The sequence below is a fragment of the Primulina huaijiensis genome, chromosome 16 (genome assembly GCF_012295235.1).
Source record: "Primulina huaijiensis isolate GDHJ02 chromosome 16, ASM1229523v2, whole genome shotgun sequence".
In the NCBI taxonomy this organism is placed as follows: Eukaryota; Viridiplantae; Streptophyta; class Magnoliopsida; order Lamiales; family Gesneriaceae; genus Primulina; species Primulina huaijiensis.
Window position 1 is genome coordinate 2,431,423 of NC_133321.1, and position 26,720 is coordinate 2,458,142.

Sequence of the window (26,720 nt, forward strand, 5' to 3'; positions counted from 1 at the left end):
AAATTTGACAACCCTGAATTGTGTGGGAATTTAAAAACTCAAAAATAACAATATTAAATATGGTGAAATTGAAATATGCAGTCTCAAGGGTGCGTGCATGTCCTTTCACACACAAAGTTCGTTAATGTATAATATATACTAATAAGTGCAATTCTAACAAATAAGAAATTTTGACATGACCAACTTTAAATACTATTATGAAGATCTAGAGCATCACTACAAGATATGTAGCACAAGAATAAGCTCATACATACACCTTATCTCAAAACAACTTGCCTTTTAAGTAACAAACAGGAAAAAAAAACTTTCGCCAGCTCCGCAAATGACCCGATGTTATAAACATATTGTACATGAACTGAATAAGTAACATAAAACGAACCAGCACTCCTACATGTAAATAGTTTAATTGTTGAAGAATCCTTAAAAACAAATTATTGGATGTAAATACGCACCTATCCGATCCAGGGCCAATCTCATGAACTCCCCAACTGTAATCCCCATTTCCGAGGACTAGCTTGTGTCTGCGTAGACCATTATTGATAGGACATAGTGGGGAAGAACGAGTAGCATTAGTTAGCACCAAAAAATGTTTAGGTTCAGCTTCATGCACCAGGCAATGAGGTAGCTTTCAATGAACCTTGCACCTTTTCGAGCAAAGAAGTCAGATCTCTATATTCTTTAGTGTCGGAAAAACTAGCAGCTTGCTTAATTGTACTTTTTAAATGCATCTCAGCAGTGTGAAGTTCTTTCCGGATGGAGCCACGCAAAGCAAGTTCTTGATATACACGACATAGTTCCAAGGAAGCATGAGCAAATTTCGCAAATCGTTCCCTGTCTTTCCATAGATCGGATCCCTGGTACGATCTAACTTGCTTAAGAAGGGCCTCTGAGCACATTGTAAGATCCCCTTTCAGTTTGTGCCACCGCGCATATAATCCCCACGAGTCCGCAGTCCCGCCACTTTGAGCAATTTGTCTTAATACTTGGCCCAACAGATTAATCAAATGCTCAGTTTCACGAGTTCTTGATGATTTAGCTTCCATTCTTGTGGATTCTTTGAGTTGATCCACAAGTGAATCAACCTTGATAGAGTCTATATTCTCACTATCATCATTTGGCACAGGGAACTGAACAGGACTGGTCGAAGCCCGCCCTTCAATATCTAGCATAATTCTCTCCAACAACTCAGAATCTACTCTTTTCTTTTTAGTCATGTCAAGCACCTTTTGTACTGCTTGTAAGGCCTGGCTGAAATTTCCTACATCTGCAGCAACATGGCTAAAATTCTCCCACATTTGCCAGCTGTCACGCTTCAATTTTAGAGCTTCCTTAAACGCGATAAACGCCTCCTTATTTCTCTTTTTTATCATATGTAAACAAGCAATATTATTCCAGGCCTCCCCATTGTCGGGATCAAGTTGAACTGCTCGTGTAAAAGCATCTAGTGCCTTGTCAACATCCCTAGCCTTTAAGGAAGCAGCGCCAAATGCAAACCAGCCCTCAGGATGCATGGAATTTAAAGACATCGCTGATTCCCATAGAAGTTTTGATTTCGCATAGTCTCCGCGGTTGTAGGCAGAGCGAGCAAGAGAGCGGAAAGCTCGAGCAGACCGATTTCCTGAAACTTCCAGGGCTTTCTCATAGCTAGCGTCATCATTTGTACTATCGCCAAGAGAACACCATAACCTGGGGTCGGATGGATTTTCAGATAATCGTGCTCTAATGAGTTCAACAGCTGCTGCTTTCTTATCCATTAACTGGTAACAATATATCAGATTATCCCAAAGCTCAAGATCCTCATAAATTTTAATAGCTTCTCCTATTAAGCCACAACTGACTAATAGATCACCATACTCCCTGAATAATGTAATGATGATATGCCGGTCAATTAATGTGGAAATTCTTTTAAGTTTTAATAGCATAAAAAGTGCAGGAGAAAGCAGAATGATAGACAGATGCAGTACAAGTGAAGCTTTGCTTTGAGATGAATTAGAATGAAAAAGTTACATACTTGTGTAGCGCAGGAACTGAAGGCATATTAACTCCAAAACAGTAATATATTCTTTCAGCTACTCCAGGAGAAAGGTTATGGATGTTCTCCACCTATAATTGAATGACTTGTGTTACAAAAAACGAAAGGAATGCTTCCCCATCATGTGAAAATCGAACAAAGTATATAAATTATCTGAAGACAATGCTGCCCCAAAACAAAATTTACAAAAAAGAATTCCCCAATCCATGCAGACAATTTGCAAAGGCGTAATAGTTTAGACCCAAATAAACAGGTAACCACCTGGCCACTCAATGTTGTTTCATAAATGAGCTGGACAGACCCAGTAAGATTTTGCTACACATGTCAAAGTATGCTATATGCCACAGAGCGAGGAAGAAACAATAACATAGCAAACAGGAGATACACACTAGAGTTAATCACCTAAAGGGCCCTTGTCCCCATATATCCTTTTGGGCTTCAAATGTGAGTCTCATTCAATTGATAACTTGAAAAGTTTTAACACGAAGATGTCACCAAATTAGATCAACAATACCTAGAGGTTACAGAATACATCATGAGGTTAAAAAAAGTGCTGCCATAAATGAGAGAAATGACTGATAAAACTACCACTTTCTCCATCATCATTAGTGCTCGCTGCTTTGTTCTACCACGAGTGGACTCCCACCGGATACGCAGTATGTTGCAGAAACATTGAAGCTGAAAAACATAGAGTTTCGATTTTTATTAGCAGAGATCTAAAGCAAATAAAGTAACAAAAATACTCAAGAAAAGCAAAAGATTAGGAAGTGGAAATGGAATCCAAACAAACTCGGCAACCTTTGTTCTTTCAAGACATGATTCTCAACTAAAGGTCAGTTGATATGCATATATAGGTTCATGTTGAATGATAATAGCTAGTCACAGAGAGAATTTTTTAAAAATGCTCTCTCCTTCGTGTCACCTTTTTTCCACCGTCCAACTCTCTTTCCCAAACAGTCCCCCTTGACCTCCATCATCATCAACCACACCTTCACCACTGGTCTAGGCGCCGACCGCTGGTTGCCGGAAAACCTTTTTCAATTTCACCGGCTTCGTCTTCTTCTAGTCCGGGTTTATTTTCTGCTGTCTTCTTCGCGACTAAACTCTAACTTCACTCCCGCATATTTCCGGGGAACCTTTTCTCTTGTTTGTGGCGCGCGCCGGTCACGACTGGTACTGGAATAGCTCACCGATTTAACCTCGTCAGAAATAAATGCTACGAGCAGATGGAGAACACCCCCTGTATCTAGGCTAGTAGCACGGGACGAAGTGATAAAGATTGAACACAAAGTATTCACACTGCGGTTGGGAAACGGGGGCTGTTTGATATTGTGGGCTGAAAGAAATAGGAGATCGAGTTACATGCTGGACTTTGACCGTGAGGAGGCACGCTGGATAAGCCTAAGATTCAAGGACTTCAACAATAATCCCTATTCAGGCTCGGACTTTCATCGATATAGGAGCAGCAACGCGGTTCTCACAGTACAGAGAATTACCAACATGCGTGGAAGATTCCTTGAGGTGTCCAAATTCTGTATGAGGGGCAGAAAGCAAACCACAATTGTGCCCAACGGATACAATTCAGGGGGATGGAAGAACATATCGATTACCTTGGGGAAGTTGCTGTCAGGGAGTTATCAGAGGAGGACTCAACAACCTATCCTACATCACGGTTCAAACCCGCTGAGAATCAACACAGTAAAACAGGATGATAGAACAATAGAGAGGGAGCCTAAACGAGGGCAGTTGAAAGCTATGGGGGACAGTGGTAGGCTAAGAACGGACATGAAGTGGCATGAAGCACTCATTGTTACCAAAGGTAGGGTGAATATCTCTTGGGAGCTAATTCAAGTCGTTCTTGGGAACTCTACAAATAAATCGGTAAAACTATTTCCGTTTCAAGCCAACAAAACAGTATGGTGGCCCTCGAATTCGGATGAGTTCAGCACACATATTATTCTCCACCTCAACCCCTTTGGAAATTTCTCTCTTGGAACCCGACAAGACATCTACCCTTGTTGTCCTTCCTCCTAATAGACCACTAGACAACCCCAGGACTGAGAACGACGCTGGTAAAATAGAATGGATCTTAAAAGAGTGATTTAGAATTAAGGAGTGAATACCGGTTAGTACCTGTCCCACATTAGGTTTCGCATTTTCAAGTTGATGTGGCTCGGTGATAGACATAAACCCCTTCGATGGTGAGAACAGCCCCTCCATTACCGCTGCCTCTTCTGCAGTTTTAGTTGACTCCTCTGATCGGAAAGAAACCTGACTATCAGACTCTGAGGAATCGAATTCAATCTCCATCAAATCATCTTGTGAATCATCAAACTTGATTTCTACTCTGTCGTCTGAATCATGTATCCCCAACTTCTTGCTATCCTCTCTGTTAAAGAGGCCTGAATCTTTTATCCCATCTTGGCCGTGACCCGCATTTTCCTCAACACTGCCTCTCTTGTGTCTTCTGCGATAGATTTTCCCATAAGTAGGCACTAGTTGATTATTGCTTGCAGCACCCACCCTATTGTCTTGCTCCTTGGCGTCTGTATTAGTCATAGAATGAATTGGCGAGCGTCTGATTTTTGTTGCTTCTTTTGGGACGACTTTCCTCAATATCTTGAACACTTTTGCCCCCAATGGTGGTGCCGAAGTCTCGCTCTTTCCTGCTGATCGTTTCTGTTGTTCTTTCAAAGGCCAAGACCCCTGCGCGTTTTCCATCCTTTCCCCATTGTTCCCAGATCCAAATCCTATCCTCCTGTCTTCCGTGCTTGTTGGTTGATCTAGTACAACCCCCGATTCTTTCTTTCCTTTAATAGGACAGCTTATGGACTCCGCCTTTCCTATCTGTTTCCTGTGGATGTTTGTGTTGCCCCATCCCACCAAAGTCATACTGCTCATAAGCTATAGGATCGAAGGATTCTACTCGAATTCTAATCTCTATATTCCCCCCTTTCAACGGAATCTGTATCCTGCTTTGAATAAACCCTTTTTCAATGCCCTTCACCTTAATCTTAGCTGCTTCAAGATCACGGAAAAGTAATGTATCAGCGCTGATGTCTAGCAAGAGATTAAAAAGGCGATGTTTGATAGTGATGGATCCAAAGCTCCAAGGCCAGACGGGTTTACATTGGCTTTCATTCAAAAGAGTTGGGATACGGTCAAATCGGATTTAATGAAGGTGTTTGCTGAATTTTTTGAAAGAGGAATTGTTAATGGCATCACAAGCGAAACCTATATTTGTCTAACCCAAAGAAACAAGAAGCGATTAAGGTTTAATGACTTAGTTTGACAACGAACATGCATGGCCAAAGTCTTGACAAATAGTCTGAAGAAAGTATTGAGCAGTACAATAGCGGAGAACTAGAGTGCTTTTATTAAAGAAAGACATATTCTGGACTGTTGCCTTATTGCAAATGAAGTTGTAGAGGAATATCGACGGGAAAAAAAAAAGAAAGGTTGGGTGCTTAAAGTTGACTTGGAAAAGGCGTACGACAATGTCGAATGGAGATTTCTGGATTTTGTTTTACAAAAGAAAGGGTTTAGAGATAGATGGAAGAGGTGGATTATGGGGTGCGTGTCTAATGTTTCTTTCTCGATTTTTATCAACGGAAGGCCACGGGGAAAATTTAAAGGGGAGAGAACCAGGACCATCTATTGGTGCATTGTTCTTTTTAGAGTAATATACGGATAAAAGTGTTGCAAGAGTTGGGCTTTGAATGGACTTTTCCGAGTAAGGAACAAGACATGTTCATTATGGAGACGGGCCTTCCCACCGGAAGAAGATTTACGAGATTCTGGTATCTGGTAATCCATTGCATTTTTTGGTCGATATGGCTGGAGAGGAACAACAGAATATTCGCAGATTTGTCGGAGTCTATGGATGACGTCTGGGAGAAGATCAAATTTAGAGTTGCGAGTTGGACGACTAAGCTGACAGAGTTTAATCAAAACCAATCCAGTATCTGTATCCCGTATGGAGCCGTTGTTCTTCGTCAGCGTATCGTTACCGACATTGATTATCCTAAACAAGAAGCTCGTAGCTCCCCCGGACCACTTGTGGCCTTCATGATGTAGGAATCTATAATAGCCGCCTTCCTGTAGCCTATCTATACAGTCACTAATCTGAATAGATAAGTGCTCTCGACTATCATTATAAGATAATACAATGCATAAGATCACGTTAGGACAAAAGCAAGTAGTGGAGCAGGATGGAATCAACCTAAAAAAATTGTATGCATATATAGCAAGCATATAAATCAATGAATAATATGAAAGAAGTAACTTTGCAGAATATGGGGGACACTTTTGGACTCTTCTTTAGCAAGGTACAACTATGTATTGTCTTCTAGGAAGATCCAGCTGCATAAGCTGCCAACATTTTTTTTTTTAATGAAAAGTTTTTTGTTCTCCAGCACAAAAAAGTAAATGGGCTCACAAACACTCGCTTCAATAACCAATAAGACAACACATATGATTCCTGAATTCAGAGCATGCTATCAACACAAATTTCAAATAGCAGAAAGCCACCACTTTTATATGCCAGTTTTCTTGGAATTTTGATTCAACGGTCTCACTTAAAAATGGAAAAATAAAAAGATTAAAACCTACCATTGCATAATGTTCCATTCCCTTCTACCACTACTGAAAAACTCAGCCCAAGATACGTTCCAATTGGTTATAGTAGAAACTATCACCTTAGTCAATGGACACATCATAACAATAAAGCATCTTCAGTGATACCAAATTCCCACTACCAAGAGGAAAAAATAGAATTCTTATTTGACAAAAGCTAATTAGATTTGAAATTTAAATCCAACACAAACATCCAAATAAACAGAGATTTAAATCCAAAGTTGTGCAACTAAAGCCAATTGACATCAAGATCTAATAAAATCAAATGATGTAAATTCATAAATATAAGCATCATTTTACTTACAATGAATGGTGATGAATGCTGAGAATCGATAGCCTCTATATACGGAGCCATTTCCCACTCTAAAACAAATAACAAGAACAAGTGAGAACCCTATACGAAGATTAAGCACGGTGAAAGATATGATGAAAACTACATCGCAATACAAGGATGCCACAATCAAAATGATCTAAAATATCATGAGTCGGCTTGCCACTGGCTCTATCATGCACACACAATCTTAACAACCATTACAAATGGCTTCTGGTATAGAAGCCTTAAGGATAAGATCTTTACTTTGGAGATGACTGGTTTCTGTGCATAGCTAAATGGTGGATACAACTTATTTTTGTTCCTGAAGTTTTATTGCTTTAAATAAATCATATACGCGAGGTAATCAATTTCATCCTTTGAATTACGTTTTGCTTGAAAATTTCTGGAAAAAATTGGATACCCTGTCACGTGATCCAATAACCTTGAAATAACCAAAAATAGGCTCTTGATTGTCAATCTCATCCTTGGTGTTATAGTTTCCGTAACAATTTCTTAAGATTAATGATTAAAAAATGATCAGTTTTGGTAAAGTTTTACCTATTTTTGTCAATTCTTGGTTGGACAAAGAATATGAATACTGCATTACAAACATTAAACAATAAGTATTTAAACAAAACAATATAAAGGTTTTTATACTAAATGTAGTTAGAATGGAAATATGAATTAAATTGAAACAACGCAATTTTAAATATGTGGACTCTTAATTAACCAAGTACAATAGAAAACAACTCTTCTACTTTCATGAAGCAATATTTTGGATATTTATTAGTAGCACAAGAATATGCTACTTCCGTCAATTTGGAGTACATTTACCATAAGTAATATTACGATATCTTGCCATTTAAAAACTAGATGCACGCCTATTTTTTTCCCCATAAATTTCCACTGTTTTATTTCCCTCCCAGCACTAAAATGCTAGAATCTCAATTGCACGAACAGTATAGCTGAATGCATGGTTGTTTATAGGTACAATACTTCAAAATCCATTTCATTAGCCATAAGAACAGTAAATTATCCTTAAAGAATATATATTGGGCCTGACAGTTTGCTCAATATCTATGCTTCAAATATGCCTCCATATATTTAGTGATAAAGCAGCTATACTAAGTGATCCAATCATTCTCAACAAGTTTGATTACTTATTGCCAACATTGAATCTTAAGACCTGATAATTTTCTTTTCTTGGGTGCTAATGTTTTGAGCAAGGATGCAGCTGCTTTATGCATAAACATGACCAATAATTTTCTTCAATTTTGTGGGTAAAAATCCAAGATAAATTGGCTAATTTAAAACAAATAGATTGCACCCCTTTCTGGTCTGATAATAGAGTGGAGACTTTATTTTTGTTTTAAATCAAGAGTTGGTTTGATATTTGGAAATCATTTTGCAGACTTGTAAGAGGTTAAGAAATAAGTAACGCGCAACTTCATGCTTTATTTCAGAAGAAGAAAAAGCAAGGAAAGGCACTAAATTACTAGTATCTTGCTCACCAATGAACTTTAACTTTATTCATCTCTTATTCCCCTTAAGCTCTCGCGCTTTGTATTACCCTCTCCCCTCATTTCAGGTTTAGAGTTTTTTTTTTAAATTCTGTGTTTTAAGGTCTTTAACTGCTATTACCGGCCAATATTCTTGAATAGCAAAAAGAATTCATGCAAAATAAAATGGGTTTTCCATGATACATAAAATTTTTAGGGTTGATCGTTGAAATTATTTGCATTGGATAAATTGTGTGGTTTGAGGTGTCAAAGATAGATCTTGTCAGTTTACTCTAGGCTGTAAAACAAGGTTGTTTGATTAAGTGATAGGTTGTTTTCCCTACTACAATTACATAAAGAATAACAAGGAGAAACTCGTGTTTGAACTGACTACTTACTTTGAAAATCATCATTACGGGCACTTTTCTGAATTGAAAGACAGATGGCCAAAATCATAGCTTGGTGTACTGCCTTCAATTGGGTGGTGGCAATTGCATGATTTTGAACATCATGTTCACTACTAGCACTACTGCTCATATCTGCTATGAATTTCGGGGTCATCAATACATCGGATGTTTCTTGAGGTGGTTGATATGGAGATTTGTCAATAATGTTTGACTTGTGGCCCAAAGGAGCACATGCATCTCCATGATTGGTTCCTGCAACAAGGCGAAGCTGTGGCTTTGGTTCCACCTGTACCAAAGGTGTCATTAATGGATGCATAAAAGCCAACCATTGCCAACAAATTTCAAGCGATCATATATCAATTGAATACCTGATGCACGGTCCTAAAACCCAGAGACCCACTGACGAAAAAATTGTAATTGGATATCCCTGCAGCAGATTCGAAATGCTTCCTGTAATTTGATACAAGCATAAGATAGTCATTATGCAGCCTATAGTAAAAAAGGCAATGCTTCATAATTGCCTCTTAAAAAGAGCTTCAAAATACATAGCATCACACTGCACAAAGTAATGCCGCCCAAGACAGGCTTAGCAAAAGATGATTAGCAATAAGGTTAGTAAAACGTATTGAAATAAAAAATAACATGAACATGGAAACGGTGACATCAACAGGAGGAACAAAGGAAAGGGAGGAGCAAGACCGCTGGGCGGCTTCACTCATATCCAAGTGAACACCAATGAAATCCTTGTGTTATATGATCAAACTGCAAATAATTGTGAAAAAGCACAATATTTCATAACATTTATATGTTTTTAAACTTCAGTGATAAAGAGAAATGTTTCATGCAACCATCAACTTTTCATGTCTTTGATGTTTCCAAACACAAGGACCATTGCCAGTTAAGCTATACTTTCATGGGTTTCACTAAAGAGCCAGTCCATGATTTACCCTTTCTTTATTAATTGCACCACATGCCATCTCCGTGCTATTTTACTTGATTTCCATAGAAAACATACACCATCCTTCTCAGAATGCAAATAAAACTTAGATACATTATATCTATTCTTAAATTATGATAGGCGATTCATAAACTAATTATATGGGCAGAAATTCCATCAAGTAAAACCTAAAATTAGAAAATGTAAACCATGACTACTCGCCTGAAAGAATCCACGCGCCCATAGTATAGTTCCATTATCCCCATTTCTAAATGGAGCATTGATAGGATAGTCAAAGAATCATCACTAGTTCCCCAATAATCTTTTAGATTCTCCAAGCTGCCCATATGACAGAAACTTTCACGCATAAAGACTTGTAACAAATCAAACACGAATGAGGAATGCTCAGCCAATAATCTCTGTTGCAAGAATAGAACTCTGGCTAACCACCATGTGATGGTTCTTACTCCGTCTATTGAAGAATACTTTTCAAATAACAAATCTTTTGTCCTCATTAGCAGAGTTTTCGCAAAAATTAAGTACTGCAAAGAGAAAAACGAATCAAAACATAATTCCATTTGCAACTGCAATATGGTAACAAGAATATGTACAAAAGTCTCATGTTCAAACAGAAGATTCTAGTTGTTAAAATAATTATCACTAATCTAAGAGTCAACAGCACCATTTATAACGATACTTCTAAAAACTCAAATGTTTTTCCTAAAGATAAGACATAAGTGAAGGTTAAGGATTACAAGTCAAGGTACATAGTGACCACCAGACAGAAAAGAGAGAACCTTAGACATAACCAAAACTACATCAAACTTGGACATTTCCGTCTCAGTAAATTGAATTCAAAAGACCACGAGATAGTGAATCAGAATTATGTAAAGAAATCCAAGACTGTAGAAAGACAATAATAGATACCCAGAGTGAAATACAATTTTTAGATCATCTGGATCTTGTATTGTGATTGTTCTAACCTTCTAAGCTACATAATTATTTTCGAAATCACCAGAATTAGTTATGACTGTTGAAATATAGTTAGCAGTAAACTGTGACAGTTTTGATGCATGTATTGTAGATTATTCAAATTAAAAGGAACACCAGCCATGGAAGCATAGCCCATTGATGAGTTTAAGATCAAAGCTAATTGCATAATAAAAAGTCATATGGGTCCCAGATGACACTGGCATTTCCAAGAGGTAATAAACCAATCACGGAGTTAAGCTTATGATGTTTGCATTTCGCCGTCAAGCAAAAACAAATAAAGTTTCTTCATTACATACATGAACAAAAATAATTCATCAAATCTCTTCTCCTCTCGCCTGATTCCAAATCCCGACATATTTTGGCATAATTTCCAAATAACACAAATAGATATAGTCAGGATTTTTAGCATACATCCTGAAGTATCAAAGCTGTCAAAATAATTCAGAAATTCAAATTATGTTCAAACATTGTCCATTCCAAACATGCATACTTCTCACAAGTTTTCGTTTAAAAGGAACCGGTTCAAAACAACCATGTAAAAGATGGTCAAAAAACGTTTATATAATTTCTTTTGCATAATAATATAAGTCTTTAAACCGATAAATAAAACAATGGTGAAAATACTTGATAAAAACACATGAAGTACCTGCAAGTTAGAACATTTTCCATGCAAGTCAGAACCAACAGACATCATTTCTTTAACTGCCCATGCTTCCCAATCACAACATTCTGCCTTTTTTTCTACATTCTGCAGCCCCACAAGTGGCATCAAGGGAAGCATATCATGTGGCCTATTACAAGCATGCACGCAAAAAGAAGGTGAACATTGATTCACCATTTAACACAGGTATAATAAAACATTTATTCCATAACTAGCTACTAAGTACTAATTAGCAAAGATATTGGCATAGTCTTTCTGCATTGTTTAAAAATCATCCAGTGATCCGACATAGAGGGTCTTTCTGCATTGTTTAAAAATCATCAAGTGATCCGACATAGAGGGTTTAACTGGAATTTTATACATCAAACTTAATAAATTGTGTATGACATCCACATATAAGATGTATATCAAGGATAAAAGATAAAACTAAATAACGTCAAGGATAAAAATTTTAAAAAAAATCATACAAGGAATCTGGAATATTAGTTTAACAACATTTAAACAGAGCAATCCAGCTTCAACATTGTATACAATCTTGTACATAGAGCTTTAAAAATCTTATTTTTGCACCTTTTTTATTGCTTTTTTTATAAACGGCAAAATAAGAAAAAACAAATGATGCCAGAAATAGGATATGCTGAAGCACGGATGTGTGAAAGAAATAAGAAACAGACCCAGTAACATTGCACTGTGTAAAAGCAAGTAAAGCCGCAACACCAACAGCCACCACAAGCAACGCTTTACCAGACGTCTCCTCCCAGCTTTCTTCTTTAACATCAAGAAACGAGTTTGCACACTGGGGTAGCGATTCGGAGTAGAATCGTTGAGCAGATTCACACGAGCTGAACTGCAGACTGGAGAATAGAGTTTGGGAAGCGGAAGAGGAGAGGGCTTGCACATATTGTCCGGATTCAATCAGCGTGACGACGTCGTTTATGAGGGGGAGCAAGGAAGAAACGGCCGGCAAGAATTGGGTGGGGGATGGCGGAGGTGAGGGGTGGTCGGGCGGCAGAGAACAGCGGAGCAGGCGGAGTTCCAGATGACGAAAAGCTTGGATTTTGTTCAATTGGCGTTCATTTGCCGCCATTTTTAGGGTTCTGAAGAAGAGCAGGGTTTTTCTGGGAAATTTAGGCATATAACCATGGACCATTAAATGACTATTCTACCCTCCCTTCATAATTTTTCCTTCTTTCTATACTACTAGGTATAGACAATCTCAATTTTTTAGGTGTTTACCCAAGTTTTTGTGTAATATATGTTAAATTTTGTTTATATTTTAAAGCTGATAAATATGTGTTTATATTTGTATATGTTTAATTTTATGGTAATTAAATATATATAAATTAAACTAAAGCAATTGTAGTTTTTTTTAGTAAAATAATATAAGAAACAATATATACTGTGATTTTTTAAAACAATAACAAAGTTTGATTTATTTGTGTAAAAAAACCTAAAGATGCTAAATATGAGGAAGAAAAAAGTTAGTATTGTAGATACCAAAAACTATAGTGAATTAGTTTATGTGTATGTAGTACATTTGGGTATAAACTGATATATTAGATGTAGGAATATATATATTTGAAAATGTCTAAAATTATACCCTTTAATTTGGTTAAAGTTGTGTATGCATGTTGTAATATAAAAAAGTTTTATTTAAGTTTTTTAAAAAAATAACGAAACTAACCAGTTTGAATGTAGCTGAGTTATAAGAATAAACAGGAAATTAACAGCTAAATATATGGGGTAATATTTAAATTTTTTTCCCTTTGTTTTTTTATTTAGAAAAAGGTGATTAACAGCAGTTATATGTTTTCTATATTTTGCTAATTGTGTGTGTTAGTAATCAAAATCCAGAAGTTGCTTTGACTAAATAATGATATATTCCACCTTATTTATCTTGTACATTCGGTCAATGTTGTTATTGTGAAGCTATAGTTAAGACATAAGTGATATTTTTGTCTAGCTATTGGATAATAATAATAATAATAATAATACAAATAATAAATTATACACGTTGGAGATAGTTACTATTTTTAAAATTTTAGTAATGTGCATGTTTTACACATACATGCTATTTTCGGTGAATATTTGCATTTTTGTTAAAACTAAGGAACAAGATGTAGGTTGGCTGAGCTATCAAAATATTAAGAAAGTCTAGACATAAGAGCAACATGAAAATTTACATATATTCTATGTAATATTTTCAGACAGTACATACTTAGAAAGTACAAAAAGCTTAGCTATGTTCTGATTATTACAAGTTCACTTTATTCCTCGTTTCTGCATGTGGGGTTGTACCAGAAGAAAACAAATCTCATAATAAGGTGAGTTAAATTCTAGTATATTCACCGGTACAAAACTGTAGAAATTTAACTGCTTGTAAATAAAAATATTCATAAAATCTAATCATATCATTTTAGCTTATTGAAACTAAACAATTTGTGTAAACAAACTGTTTAGAATTTATTAAATTACTTTTTTCTAATAATAAAGACAAATTGTTGCTCGTAGCCAACCGTAAACAATATTACATTTGAATAAGCTACATCATATATTGGTATTTTTACTGAGCATATCCATGATTCAAAGGTTATATATAGCATTTATTGGCTAAAATTGGAAACCAACTAAATACATCAGCCATTAGCTAGTTCATCAATAACATGTCAAGTCAGATACATCTTGAAATGATCGAAAATAGCTATATTAATAGAAAAAAATGGTATGTCAATAACATTAAATAAAGTTATTTGTGTATTGCAACAGAAACAGGCGAGTAGGTGTAAAGAACAAAATAAAGGCAACTTTTATACACGTAGGTTCTGTAGAACATAATCTATTATTCTTTGCATGTCGATATAAATGTTTTTTAATTAAACGATTTTTAGACTATAAGATAACTATTTTACTATTTGTTTAATATACATACTGGGTTTGTCTGATAATGTTGATATCTAGCTCTGTTTCGATATCGGCTGCGTAGTCCAGTAGAAGAGAAAGCTTTGATTCCATGTTAAGTACTCTTCGTAGGATGATGGCCCATATTGAGTTTGAGTAAAATCTTTTTATTAGGTCTTGGACTTCTTTCTGAAATAGATAGTTGTAGTAACATTGACTGCAATCGATACAATCACAATAAANATATGAAGAAGGGTGAGTCATAGATGGTTTATGACACATGTTGTGATTGTTTTTGGCCACCTCAATACAAGTAAATTAGACGTTTTCAATTGTTGACAAGTGCAAGGACATAATTTATTGTTTTAAAATATAGGGCATAATCATCATATTATTCATTATATTTGCACCAAGTGTAGCGTCTTAGAAAAGCTAGACATTAGTTGTTTATTTTAAGCGTCAATGGAGTGAGTATTAGCATAAAAAAGAAGACAATACTAATGTGTATTTAAGTTGCGATGGAATTTTAATTAATAAAGTATTGAATATAAGAATGTTGATGCTACATACGTTATAACATATGTGGTTGATATACTAATAGATATTCTGTAATATTTTTTTAATGAGGTGTGTTGGTGAATATGATAAGAGTGATTCAATTATTCCGATCTTGTAAGCAAATGTATACATTAATCTTGATTTGAAAAATTAGCGATAAATTTAGAGTTATTTACCAAAATATTTGTTCGACATTTGATAGTAGATCCTAAGTATTTTCCTTAAATTTTTTTTACCAACGGAATAAATGTTTAAATATTATATTTTAAAAGAAAAAAAAAAGAATCCAAATATGGCCTTTTACAGTAACCATCACGCAATTAAGCGATTTAAATTCACAAGTGCACACAGCTTAGGTACACAAATCTATATACACACATGAACTAACATGTAAAACATTACATTTGTTAATATTATCTGGAAAAAAAATTCAAACAAGTTTATTTTCCAGTAGTCACCGCGACATTGCACGGTACAAAAGTGCACCTGCGCACAGCAGAGACAAAAAAATGGCAGAAGGTTGTGCACGCCTGCAGGATAAACGCTTGCAAACGCACGCATCTTGTCAAAAAAAAGGTTGAAATTACTGAAAATGCACGGGATATTTTAGCAGTTAAAGCACGTTTCTAAAAACCTAAGATGTAAGAGAAGATGTGTGTGTGTATAACTGAATTGGTACGCTGATATTTTGTCTCAAGACTGACATACTTTCATTCGAAATTCCAACTAGGTTTTAAAACATATATATATATACCTAAGATGTAAGAGAAGATGTGTGTGTGTATAACTGAATTGGTACGCTGATATTTTGTCTCAAGACTGACATACTTTCATTCGAAATTCCAACTAGGTTTTAAAACATATATATATGTTTTAAAACCTAGTTGGAATTTCGAATGAAAGTATGTCAGTCTTGAGACAAAATATCAGCGTACCAATTCAGTACAACAGGGTTAACATTAATTTATTTTTTAACTAAAAAAACATATTTTTTCAAAAGCACAGCGTTTTGTCCGTGCAAAACAGAAAAAATCATACGCTTTCTTGGTTCAAAACAAACGTTAATAAAATATTTTAAATGATTAACCGAAGATGAATTTTCTAGATCAACAGCAGTTAGCTTAAAACCCTTTCAAAGCAAGTCAAAATCCCAAAACCTGCTGCCTAAGCAAGATATTAACAAATGAAACGCAGGACACGAGTAACATATCGAAACACAACGGAGGAGAAAAAAATAAAAGTGAACTAACCTAGGAAAATCTTTCAGAGGCGAGAAAGAGAGAACGCCGTGAAGCCAAAAGCGAAGTACCTAGAAGGTAACCGAAATCAGTATGGGCATCCACATCTCCAAAACAACAAGGACTAAAACCAAATACGTCATACTTAATGGAGAATGACAAACGTATCATCCCAAAAAAAATTCAAACAAAAACTTTAATTGCCCAGATGAAGATGTGCCAAAGTATTTCCTTTAGGTAAAACTAATGGAGCTCGAGTGTGGAAGAGGAAAGTAATTCATTGAATAGTAAGTAAAATAGAGAGCATATGAACATTTTAAATTTAAATAATAAAGTAGTTAAACATCCATAAGCATATGAAGCGCTCAAAAAAAACAACCTAGGATTGAGCACACAAGACATAACTGTTGCACATAAACAATACATGTGAAGAACTCTAAAACATAACAATATAGGCATGTTCAGAGTCCACAACAAATGAATGTCAAGAAGGGATTTCAAAATAAAAACCCCATTTTTTCACATGGTAACATTCCAAACTCAAAGCATAGAATAAAAAAGCTCAAAATATTCAACATGGGAGTCCATGGGGAAAAAAATTTACAAGAGAACAAATAAAAGCACAAATAAATGGTGAATCCTTTGAATATTTCAATTCCTTCTCATATACATGTATGTCTGAAACTTAGCAATGGATTTTTATTACTATTATATTGTGTTCAATTGCTTCACTCGTAAAGAAACACCTATCAGAATCAAGTGACCACAAAATTGAAGCAAAGAGTATTCTGGGGAGCTGAATAAGAGAAACAACCATCCTACATCTTTCGGTAAACATATCAAACAACATACCAACAAAAAATTCCTGTAAAGATCATAATCGCCAATGATTAAATAAAACAATAACCAAAATAAAATCCCTTCCAAAGAAACGCAACAACTCCGACAACAATAGGGCAATCCTCAAAAAATCAACAGAAACAAGGTTTGAATATCAACTCCAAAACAATATGGAGATTTTTTTAAAAAAAATAAGGCGAACAGATCGCAAAAGGGAAAACCAGCAGGAAAACCCACATACAAACTAAGTGCAAGATGGAGACCAGAAGATATTGAAGAAACCACTGAAAAATATATCGATCCTTCATTGTAAATCCAATTCATAGAAACTCAATATCTTACAAAAACCAATCAAGAAACAAAGTAACGCAAACTAACCATATCATAACCCATAAAATTTCCGTCAAAACTAATCAAGGAACACAACAGTGACAATTAAGAAACCATGAAAAACTCCAACGGATTGATTACAACGAAATCAAAAGCTAACGAATGATTCTCGTTATTTTATCTTCACCTTTCGTCCTCCTTTTCCCACTCGTTATTCTTTTCTTTTTTTTGTCCCACCAAAAGATAAGGAAAAATAAAATTCCAATCACGATACGGTATGAGAAGACCCTGCCTTTATAGTGGAAATCTAAAGAAATCAAAAAACCCAAACAAGAATAAGAGAAGAACAAACCCGATACTATAAGAAAGACAAAAAAAAAGCAGAACAAAAACAAGAGGGGAAAAACCAGCATAGTAAAAGCTTTCCAATTCCGAGAGGGGGGAACGCCGCGCATGATGGTTGAGAGCGAAGAAACTGTAGTAAGATAGAAGTGGAGAAAATACAAAGCAAACCCTCGTTGCCCTTTGTTCTTTGGCGCGGTGGAGAGAAGAAAGCGGAAACCCCAAACAGAAGCAGTAGAAGAGCGAACCCGAGGAACAAAGGACGGAGTAGACCCTCTTTGTTGCCCGATCTGTCGGGGAAAACCCATAAAACGCAGAATCCATCATGATAAATCATTAAGAATTTGACTGAAAACTTAAGCGGAAGCGTACCTGATGCCATAATCCTGAATTCTTTAGAACGTGCCTTGATCTTCCAGATCTACGCGCTCTTTCTTTGAGAGAATCCTTTAATTTTCTCTTCAGAACTATTTTCTTAATGTGAGAGAGAATAGTGAAAGTGATAACGCGAGATCTGGGGACCATGACCCATATATATAGATAATATTATCATTATCTTCTGATATTTCTGTTTTAGCCCATCATAAAAACAGAAATTACACTTATGTCTCTACACATTAAAGGCCCAACAACCTATCAGATACATTAAAGCCCAATAACCTGAAACCTTATTTGATCACTTTATTTTGGGCTTAACTTAACAGACAACCCACACACATAATTATTCACATATAAGCCCATATAAATTAAAATTGATCCAACAATCTCCCACTTGGGCTATATGTGCAACCTTATAATTATGTTTGTGAAATAACCTTATGAGCTCAAAATTGTTGTCATTCTGAAATGTATCTATAACCAATCCGGTCCATCAATCACATCAACATAGGATCAAAGCAGTATTCGCTACACTCAAGGTAGCTAGACCCATCAATGGTCACATATGCCAACACAACTGAATGACATGGATCATGAAGTGGATGTGTAGCATGGAAATTTCATGCAATGTGACCGTAACATGCCTATTTCGAACTGGTCCTCCCCTAACTTTATTGAGATCAAACTTTAAACCATAATCAGAGTGTAACTTAACTTGAAATTTATTTCTGCAGAAAATAAATTTACATAACTGTAACTGAAAATGTCTACAACTGAAAACATTTAAAATAACAAACTCCCACTAAAAATGAATTTCCTCAATTGACATAACACCCATACTAGCAATGTGCTCATGAAACTGTTTGGGTGGTAATCCCTTAGTAAGCGGATCCGCAACCATGGAGTTTGTACCGATATGCTCAATAGACAACTTTCCACTCTGAATTCTTTCGTTAACAACCAGAAACTTGATGTCAATATGTTTTGACTTCGTCGAGCTCCTGTTGTTATTGGAATACATAACTGCTGATTTATTGTCACAATGTAACCTTAGTGGCCTTTCAATGCCATCAACAATGCGCAGTCCCGTGACAAAATTTTGCAGCCATATTCCATGATTGGATGCCTCATAACACGCTACAAACTCAGCTGCCATGGTGGAAGAGGCTATAAGTGACTGTTTAGCACTCTTCCAGGAAATGGCACCTCCAGCAAGGAGATAGATGTAGCCCGACGTAGATTTCATACTATCTTGGCATCCAACAAAATCGGAGTCAGTATACCCAATGATCTCAAGCTGATCCAACCTCCGATATATGAGCATGTAATCTTTTGTTCTCTGTAGGTACCGTAAGACCCTTTTGACTGCTTTCCAATGTTCCACTCCTGGATTACTTAAATATCGTCCCAACATTCCTGTCACGTACGCAATATCTGGACGTGTACAAACCTGAGCATACATCAGACTCCCCACTGCAGATGCATAGGGAATCTTCTGCATTTCCTTTTCCTCAAAATCATTCTTTGGGCATTGTTTGAGACTAAATTTGTCTCCCTTAGCCACAGGGGTATCCGTTGGTTTGCAATCTTGCATCCCATATCGCTTGAGAACTTTCTCGATATAGCCTTTCTGAGATAATCCAAGAATACCTCGAGAGCGATCCCGATGTATTTGAATACCCAGTACAAAAGATGCATCACCAAGATCTTTCATCTCAAAATTCTTAGCTAGAAATCTCTTGGTGTCATGCAACAACTCTATATCGTTGCTAGCGAGCAGGATGTCATCAACATATAAAACCAGAAAAATATACTTACTCCCACTGAACTCATGGTACACACAATCATCGACCAAATTCATCTCAAAACCAAACGAGATGATCACTTGATGAAATTTGAAATACCATTGTCGAGATGCCTGCTTGAGCCCATAGATGGATTTCTTTAATTTGCAAACCATATTATTTGTGTCTTTGGAAACAAAATTTTCTGGCTGCACCATATAAATCGTTTCATCAATGTCACCATTTAGAAACGCCGTCTTTACATCCATCTGATGAAGCTCAAGATCGAAATGTGCCACCAAAGCCATTATAATCCTTAAAGAGTCTTTCGAAGAAATCGGAGAGAAAGTCTATTTATAATCAATACCTTCTTTCTGTGTAAAGCCTTTAGCGACAAGACGAGCCTTATATCTTTCCACATTGCCTTTCGAATCCCTCTTGGTTTTAAATATCCATTTACAACCAATGGGCTTCGTACCTTTAGGCAATGGGACAAGATCCCATACGTCATTGTCCTTCATGGACTTTATCTCCTCATTCATGGCATCATTCCACTTTTGAGAGTTAGAACTTTCCATGGCTTGACGGAAGTTAATAGGATCATCCTCCATCAATCCAATGTCTGCCTCATGTTCTTGAAGAAATACAATGTAATCATCTGGCACTGCATTTCTCCGCTCTCTAGTGGATCTCCTTAATGGCATAGATTCTGGAGGTGCTTGAGTTTGTTCATCTGGAATGGGAGGATCTCTAATATTATCTTCCTGTATTGTGTCTTGGTCAAAGTGAGGAATGTAATCCTGATCAATTTCCAAGACACCTGTGGGAATATTTACATATTCCTCTTCAAAGACAATATCTCTTACTTTATCTCCCCCCGCAAACTCAACATCCTCAAAGAACCGGGCATTTCCTGACTCAAAAATCGACTTACTTGTGAGATCATAAAACTTGTACCCCCTGGATCTTTCAAAGTATCCAATAAAATAACAACTAACCGTTCTTGAGTCCAGTTTCTTTTCATTAGGCTTGTAAGGCCTTGCCTCAGCTGGACATCCCCAAACGTGCAGATGCTTAAGACTGGGCTTTTTACCCGTCCAAAGTTCATAAGGGGTTTTGGTCGCTGCCTTAGTTGGAACCCTGTTAAGGATATATGTTGCGGTCTTTAGTGCTTCTCCCCAGAGTGATTCTGGTAAGGTAGATTGACTGATCATACTCCTCACCATATCTTTAAGCGTTCTGTTTCATCTTTCAGCAACACCATTCATAGTGGGCGAACCCGGCATAGTGTACTGTGGGACGATACCGCATTCCTCTAGGAATCTTGCAAAAGGTCCTGGACGTTGTTCACCTGAACCGTCATATCTACCATAGTATTCACCACCACGGTCAGATCTAACGCTTTTAATCTTTAAGCCAAGTTGATTTTCAACTTCAACTTTATAGTTTTTGAACACATCCAATGACTGTGCCTTTTCATGAATGAGATAAATGAAGCCATATCTTGAAAAATCATCTGTGAACGTTATAAAATACTGTTGACCATTCCAAGAAGCCGAAGGGAATGGTCCACAAATATCAGTATGTATAAGTTCTAAGACGCCTGAACACCTGTTGGCTTCAAATCTCCTTTTGTTGGTTTGTTTTCCCTTTATACAATTAACACAATTATTAAAATCTGTGTAATCTAAAGGTTCGAGAATTTCGTCTGACACAAGTCTCCTTATTCTCTTTTCAGAGATATGACCCAGTCTTTTGTGCCATAACGCAGCTGAATTCTCACTGGTTAATTTTCTTTTAGTGCCTCTACTTGTTTGCAGGGTTTCATTAAATGAAGCAATAACATCCAAAGAATAAAGATTATCGTATCCTGATAAAGAACCAGAACCAACCAATTTTGAATCGAGAAACAAACTGAATATTCCATTTCCAAAAGAACAAGAATAACCAAATTTGTCCAATGCAGAAATGGAAATCAAATTCCGTCTAAAAGACGGTACGACAAATGTTTCATAAAGATCCAAATATATTCCAGTCTTTAACAATAATCTAAATTTCCCTATTGCCTCAACTTCAACTTTGTTGCCGTCACCAACATAGATGAATCTTTCAGCATCACTTGGTTTTCGGCAATCCAGGCAACCCTGCATAGACACACTGATGTGAGTTGTTGCACCAGAATCTATCCACCACGTGTGTCTAGGCACTGAAGTTAAATAAACCTCAGAACAAACCATATTCAGAAGCATACCTTTCTTAGCACGCCAAGCGTGATAATTACTGCACTGCTTCTTCATATGCCCATCACTGCCATAGAAAAAACAACCAGAACTTTGAGAATCACTAGGATTCTTCTGTTGTTTCTTCGGAGGCTGTGTATCCGCAGCTTCTTTATCCTTCCTTTTCTTTCCTTTAACCTTCGAAGTAGAGGCATAATGACCACTTTCTGTCTTATCTTGCTTCAACCTTTCCTCTTCCTGGACACAGTGCGAGATGAGCTCATTCAGAGACCAAGTCTCTTTCTGACAGTTATAGCTCACCTTGAACTGGTTAAACTGAGGAGGAAGAGATATCAAAACCAGATGCACTAGCAAGTCCTCAGAGAGGTCAAGCTTCAGTACTTTCAACCTTGAAGCAAGATGAGACATTTCCATAATGTACTCCCTGATGTTGCCCTTACCCCTGTACCTCATTGCAACTAGGCTTGCCAAAAGTGTACCAATTTCAGACTTTTCACTTTTAGCAAACCTCTTTTTGAGGTCTTGAAGGAAAGCCTTAGCCGTAGCAATGTCGCTAGACATTGTGCCCCTGAATGTTTCTGGAATGGCCCTCTTCATGATCATCATACACATGCGATTCGATCTCTCCCACCTTTCAAACTCCCTCTTTTCATCAGAGGTACTCTTATCCGTAATGGTGGGAGGAGAGTCAACCCTTATCGCAAGGTCCAAATCCATGACTCCGAGAACTATCAATAAATTCTCTTGCCATGATTTAAAATTAGAGCCATTTAACATAGGAATAGAATTTATATTGGAATGAATATTTGCAGGAGTCAAATCTGAACAGAGAACAAAAAACCAAATATACATGCTCAACAAAATATCCAAATAAAATAATCAATAAACTCAAATAATGTAAACCCCCATAAACAGAATATCGAGCACTCCATTAATGTTCCATCTTTGGACAAAAGATTAACTTGTAAGTGATATCCTGGCGCAACAGTCAAACACTGATAGTAACTATCATGTCAAATAACAACCTTCCTTTGGGCCGATTTATTATTCACATGAAAAACCGAACAACTATCACATGTTTACCACCACAATTGCATATGTAATTATATTAAATATAAACCTTTCTTTGGACCGATCAATATTCATATAAATCACATATACCCAAAATCCTTTTGTATTTCAAAATAAAATTAATTTCCATAAAAGAGGTCACTTTGGCGATATTTTATTTCAATTAATCAATTTTAAAAAATACATATAACCTTATCATTATTTGAATTAATGAATATTTAACCTTAAAAGAAATAAACTAAACCAAAAAAAAAAAAAATTTAAATTTTTTCGGAAATTCCGTACGGGCCGGGCCGACCCGGCCCGGGTCCGTACGACCCGGCCCGAATCAGTACGGGTCGGGTCGACCGGGTTCGTACGACCCGACCCTAACCCATACGGGTCGACCCGAATACGTACGGGCCGACCCGAATCCGTACGGTTTTTTCTCTTCTTTTCTTTTTTTTTTTTAAAAAAATTATTCCAAATTTTCGATTTTCCTCTAAAATATTTTGTTGAACAAAAATTGGAAGGAAAATCGAAATCTTATACCAAATCCTTAAAATCTTTAACCAAATCTTTTTTACCAAAAAACTAAAACTTTAAAAGATTTGGTTTTTATTTAAAATATTTTCCAGATCTGAAACTATATCAAAATATTTTTCAGATCTGAAGCCATATCAAAAAAATATTTTCAGATATGAAATCATATCAAAAAAAATTTTCAGATCTAAAACCATAACAGAAAAGTTTTAAATAAAATTTTCTTTTCCAGATCTGGAGACGAATAATATCCAAAAAACTTGAAATAAATCTCAATGATTCAAGCATGAATGGCTCTGATACCACTTGTTGGGGAAAACCCATAAACCGCAGAATCCATCATGATAAATCATTAAGAATTTGACTGAAAACTTAAGCGGAAGCGTACCTGATGCCATAATCCTGAATTCTTTAGAACGTGCCTTGATCTTCCAGATCTACGCGCTCTTTCTTTGAGAGAATCCTTTAATTTTCTCTTCAGAACTATTTTTTTAATGGGAGAGAGAATAGTGAAAGTGATAACGCGAGATCTGGGGACCATGACCCATATATATAGATAATATTATCATTATCTTCTGATATTTCTGTTTTAGCCCATCATAAAAACAGAAATTACACTTATGTCTCTACACATTAAAGGCCCAACAACCTATCAGATACATTAAAGCCCAATAACCTGAAACCTTATTTGATCACTTTATTTTGGGCTTAACTTAACAGACAACCCACACACATAATTATTCACATATAAGCCCATATAAATTAAAATTGATCCAACACGATCTTCTCTGTTGCGTTGAAAAGAAAAGCTAATCACACGTGTCGTTTTTGTTCTTTGGTGAGGTGGAAAAGAAGCCCATGACACGTTTAGGATTTTGTACCTGTTGCTCTTTGGTTCTTCGTTGGGGTTATTGTGGTTGTTGTGGTGGAAGAAGAAATGTATTACACGTGTCGTTTTTGTTCTTTGGTGAGGTGGAAAAGAAGCCCATGACACGTTTAGGATTTTGTACCTGTTGCTCTTTGGTTCTTCGTTGGGGTTATTGTGGTTGTTGTGGTGGAAGAAGAAATGTATTACACGTGTCGTTTTTGTTCTTTGGTGAGGTGGAAAAGAAGCCCATGACACGTTTAGGATTTTGTACCTGTTGCTCTTTGGTTCTTCGTTGGGGTTATTGTGGTTGTTGTGGTGGAAGAAGAAATGTATTACACGTGTCGTTTTTGTTCTTTGGTGAGGTGGAAAAGAAGCCCATGACACGTTTAGGATTTTGTACCTGTTGCTCTTTGGTTCTTCGTTGGGGTTATTGTGGTTGTTGTGGTGGAAGAAGAAATGTATTACACCTGTATATTTGTTTACTCGCCACCGTACCTTAACTGACCATTTATAACTTATTCATGCGTTCATATGAGTTGATTAGTCTGGGCTGATCAAATTTTTTTATTAATGATCCAAATCGAATTGTAACGTATAGTTTTTTTTAATATTTTATAAAAACCACGATTAAAAATAGTAATAATAAATCGCACCTTATACGTTGTTCGGTTAATTTTTTTGCCAAGAACCGCATCAAATCGTACCACCCAACCATTTGCCATAATATTTAGCTTAGGATTATAATAATTTGTGAACAACATATTCAATTAAAGAAGTAGTCGTTCATTATATCTCATTTATTCTCGAAATTATTACTCCTACAAAGAAAATGTATTTTCTTCTTAATTATTCTTCATATTAGTCTTTTATTATAGTATTTATTTCTTTTACCACAATATTTTGTTTGAAGTTTGAAAGTAAAAAAAATAAAATAAAATAGTGTAAATGTCATTTTTGTTGTGAGTGTGTTGTGTTGTTAAATTATTAACTTAGTTTTGAATCTTGATTATTATTTTATCTAGTTTTATCTTTGTATGATTTGAACTATATTTTATATTTGAAGACATTATATTTTGTTGTTTTCAAATAAATTAGAATATAAGTTCTAATATTTTTCATTAAAAAAACCGTAAACCGACCGCAACCGCTTGAAACCGCTCAAAACCGTAAGACTGATTCTACATGTAAAATCGCGATTATTTTTTTAAAATACTAACCGACCGCATATGACAATTCTGTTTGAATTTTTTTTAAAAAAACGTAAAACCGCACCGTGATCACCCCTAATATTAGTTATTATTTCCTTGATATAATCTATAAACTTTTTTCGCTCCTTTCTTCTTCTTGTGTATTTGTTTAGGCATTATTACGGCTGGGTTAAGGGGTTTGTGAGGTTAGTGGTGTTGGGCACCACTGTTTTTGGTGCTGTTTACGGAAATCGTCGTGTAGATAGTGAAGTTGAGTTTCTATATGAATATCATTTCTTTGTTTTTTTCAATATATTGAGGTTGAAGTATTGAGTTTTTGTACATTATATTTCTCATACCCACTCTTAATTGAATTTTTCTTGGGTTAGTTATTTCTCATGACCTATTTATTCCAGTAACATGTAAATTAGCTTGATTCTTCTAAAATATCTTCTTGTTATTGATTTATTTATCTTTTATAAAAAAAAAATTATGCTTAAATTCATTTCTTAATTTTGATTCTCTTTAATATTTTTGCGTAATTGTGTCTTCTTCCTAAATTTTCTTATTAATATGATAGATTAATATAATATTGGTGCTTGTGTTGAGAATTTGTATTTAACATTTTATTTGTTATTTATGTTTGTATATCTTTTACATTGTTTCTTTTGTTTGCATATAGGAAAAATTGAAACCTTAATTGTTCAGAAAGAAACACTTTGAATGTAAGTTAAGTTTAAACTCTCATTTCAAAAGTGTACCAGAGAACTATCAAGGAATATATCAATGATAATTTAATTAATTATGCATGATATTACAACTTATCCAGCCCAGATTATATGATTCTTAATGTGCTAGACAATCATGTAAGACTACTAATGGTGAGTTATGAATCAACGGTCGTTGAGATTTCAAAAATTGAATATGCACTTATAATTGGGCTTGATTATTCGGAAGTTTTTCCTTAAGTTAGAGAAATGATGGAAT

The 26,720-nt window shown here is 35.8% G+C and overlaps 1 protein-coding gene across 2 annotated transcripts; it reads right to left on the reverse strand.

Annotated features, from left to right (window-relative positions):
- Positions 1-160: 160 nt before the first annotated feature.
- Positions 161-12,602, reverse strand: LOC140961298 (uncharacterized). Of its 2 annotated transcripts, none has more exons than XM_073419735.1 (9): positions 12,152-12,602; positions 11,463-11,607; positions 10,042-10,365; positions 9,255-9,332; positions 8,878-9,172; positions 6,972-7,030; positions 2,621-2,710; positions 2,012-2,103; positions 161-1,857 (listed from the first exon to the last, which is right to left on the reverse strand). In XM_073419735.1, the coding sequence occupies exons 1-9, from the start codon at positions 12,562-12,564 to the stop codon at positions 603-605; spliced, it is 2,751 nt and encodes a 916-aa protein (XP_073275836.1). In that variant the 5' UTR covers positions 12,565-12,602; the 3' UTR covers positions 161-602. The 2 variants fall into 2 exon arrangements, with proteins under 2 accessions (XP_073275836.1, XP_073275835.1); XM_073419734.1 differs by having other exon boundaries at positions 162-1,857; positions 9,255-9,336; positions 10,046-10,365.
- Between the last annotated feature and the right edge of the window lie 14,118 nt (positions 12,603-26,720).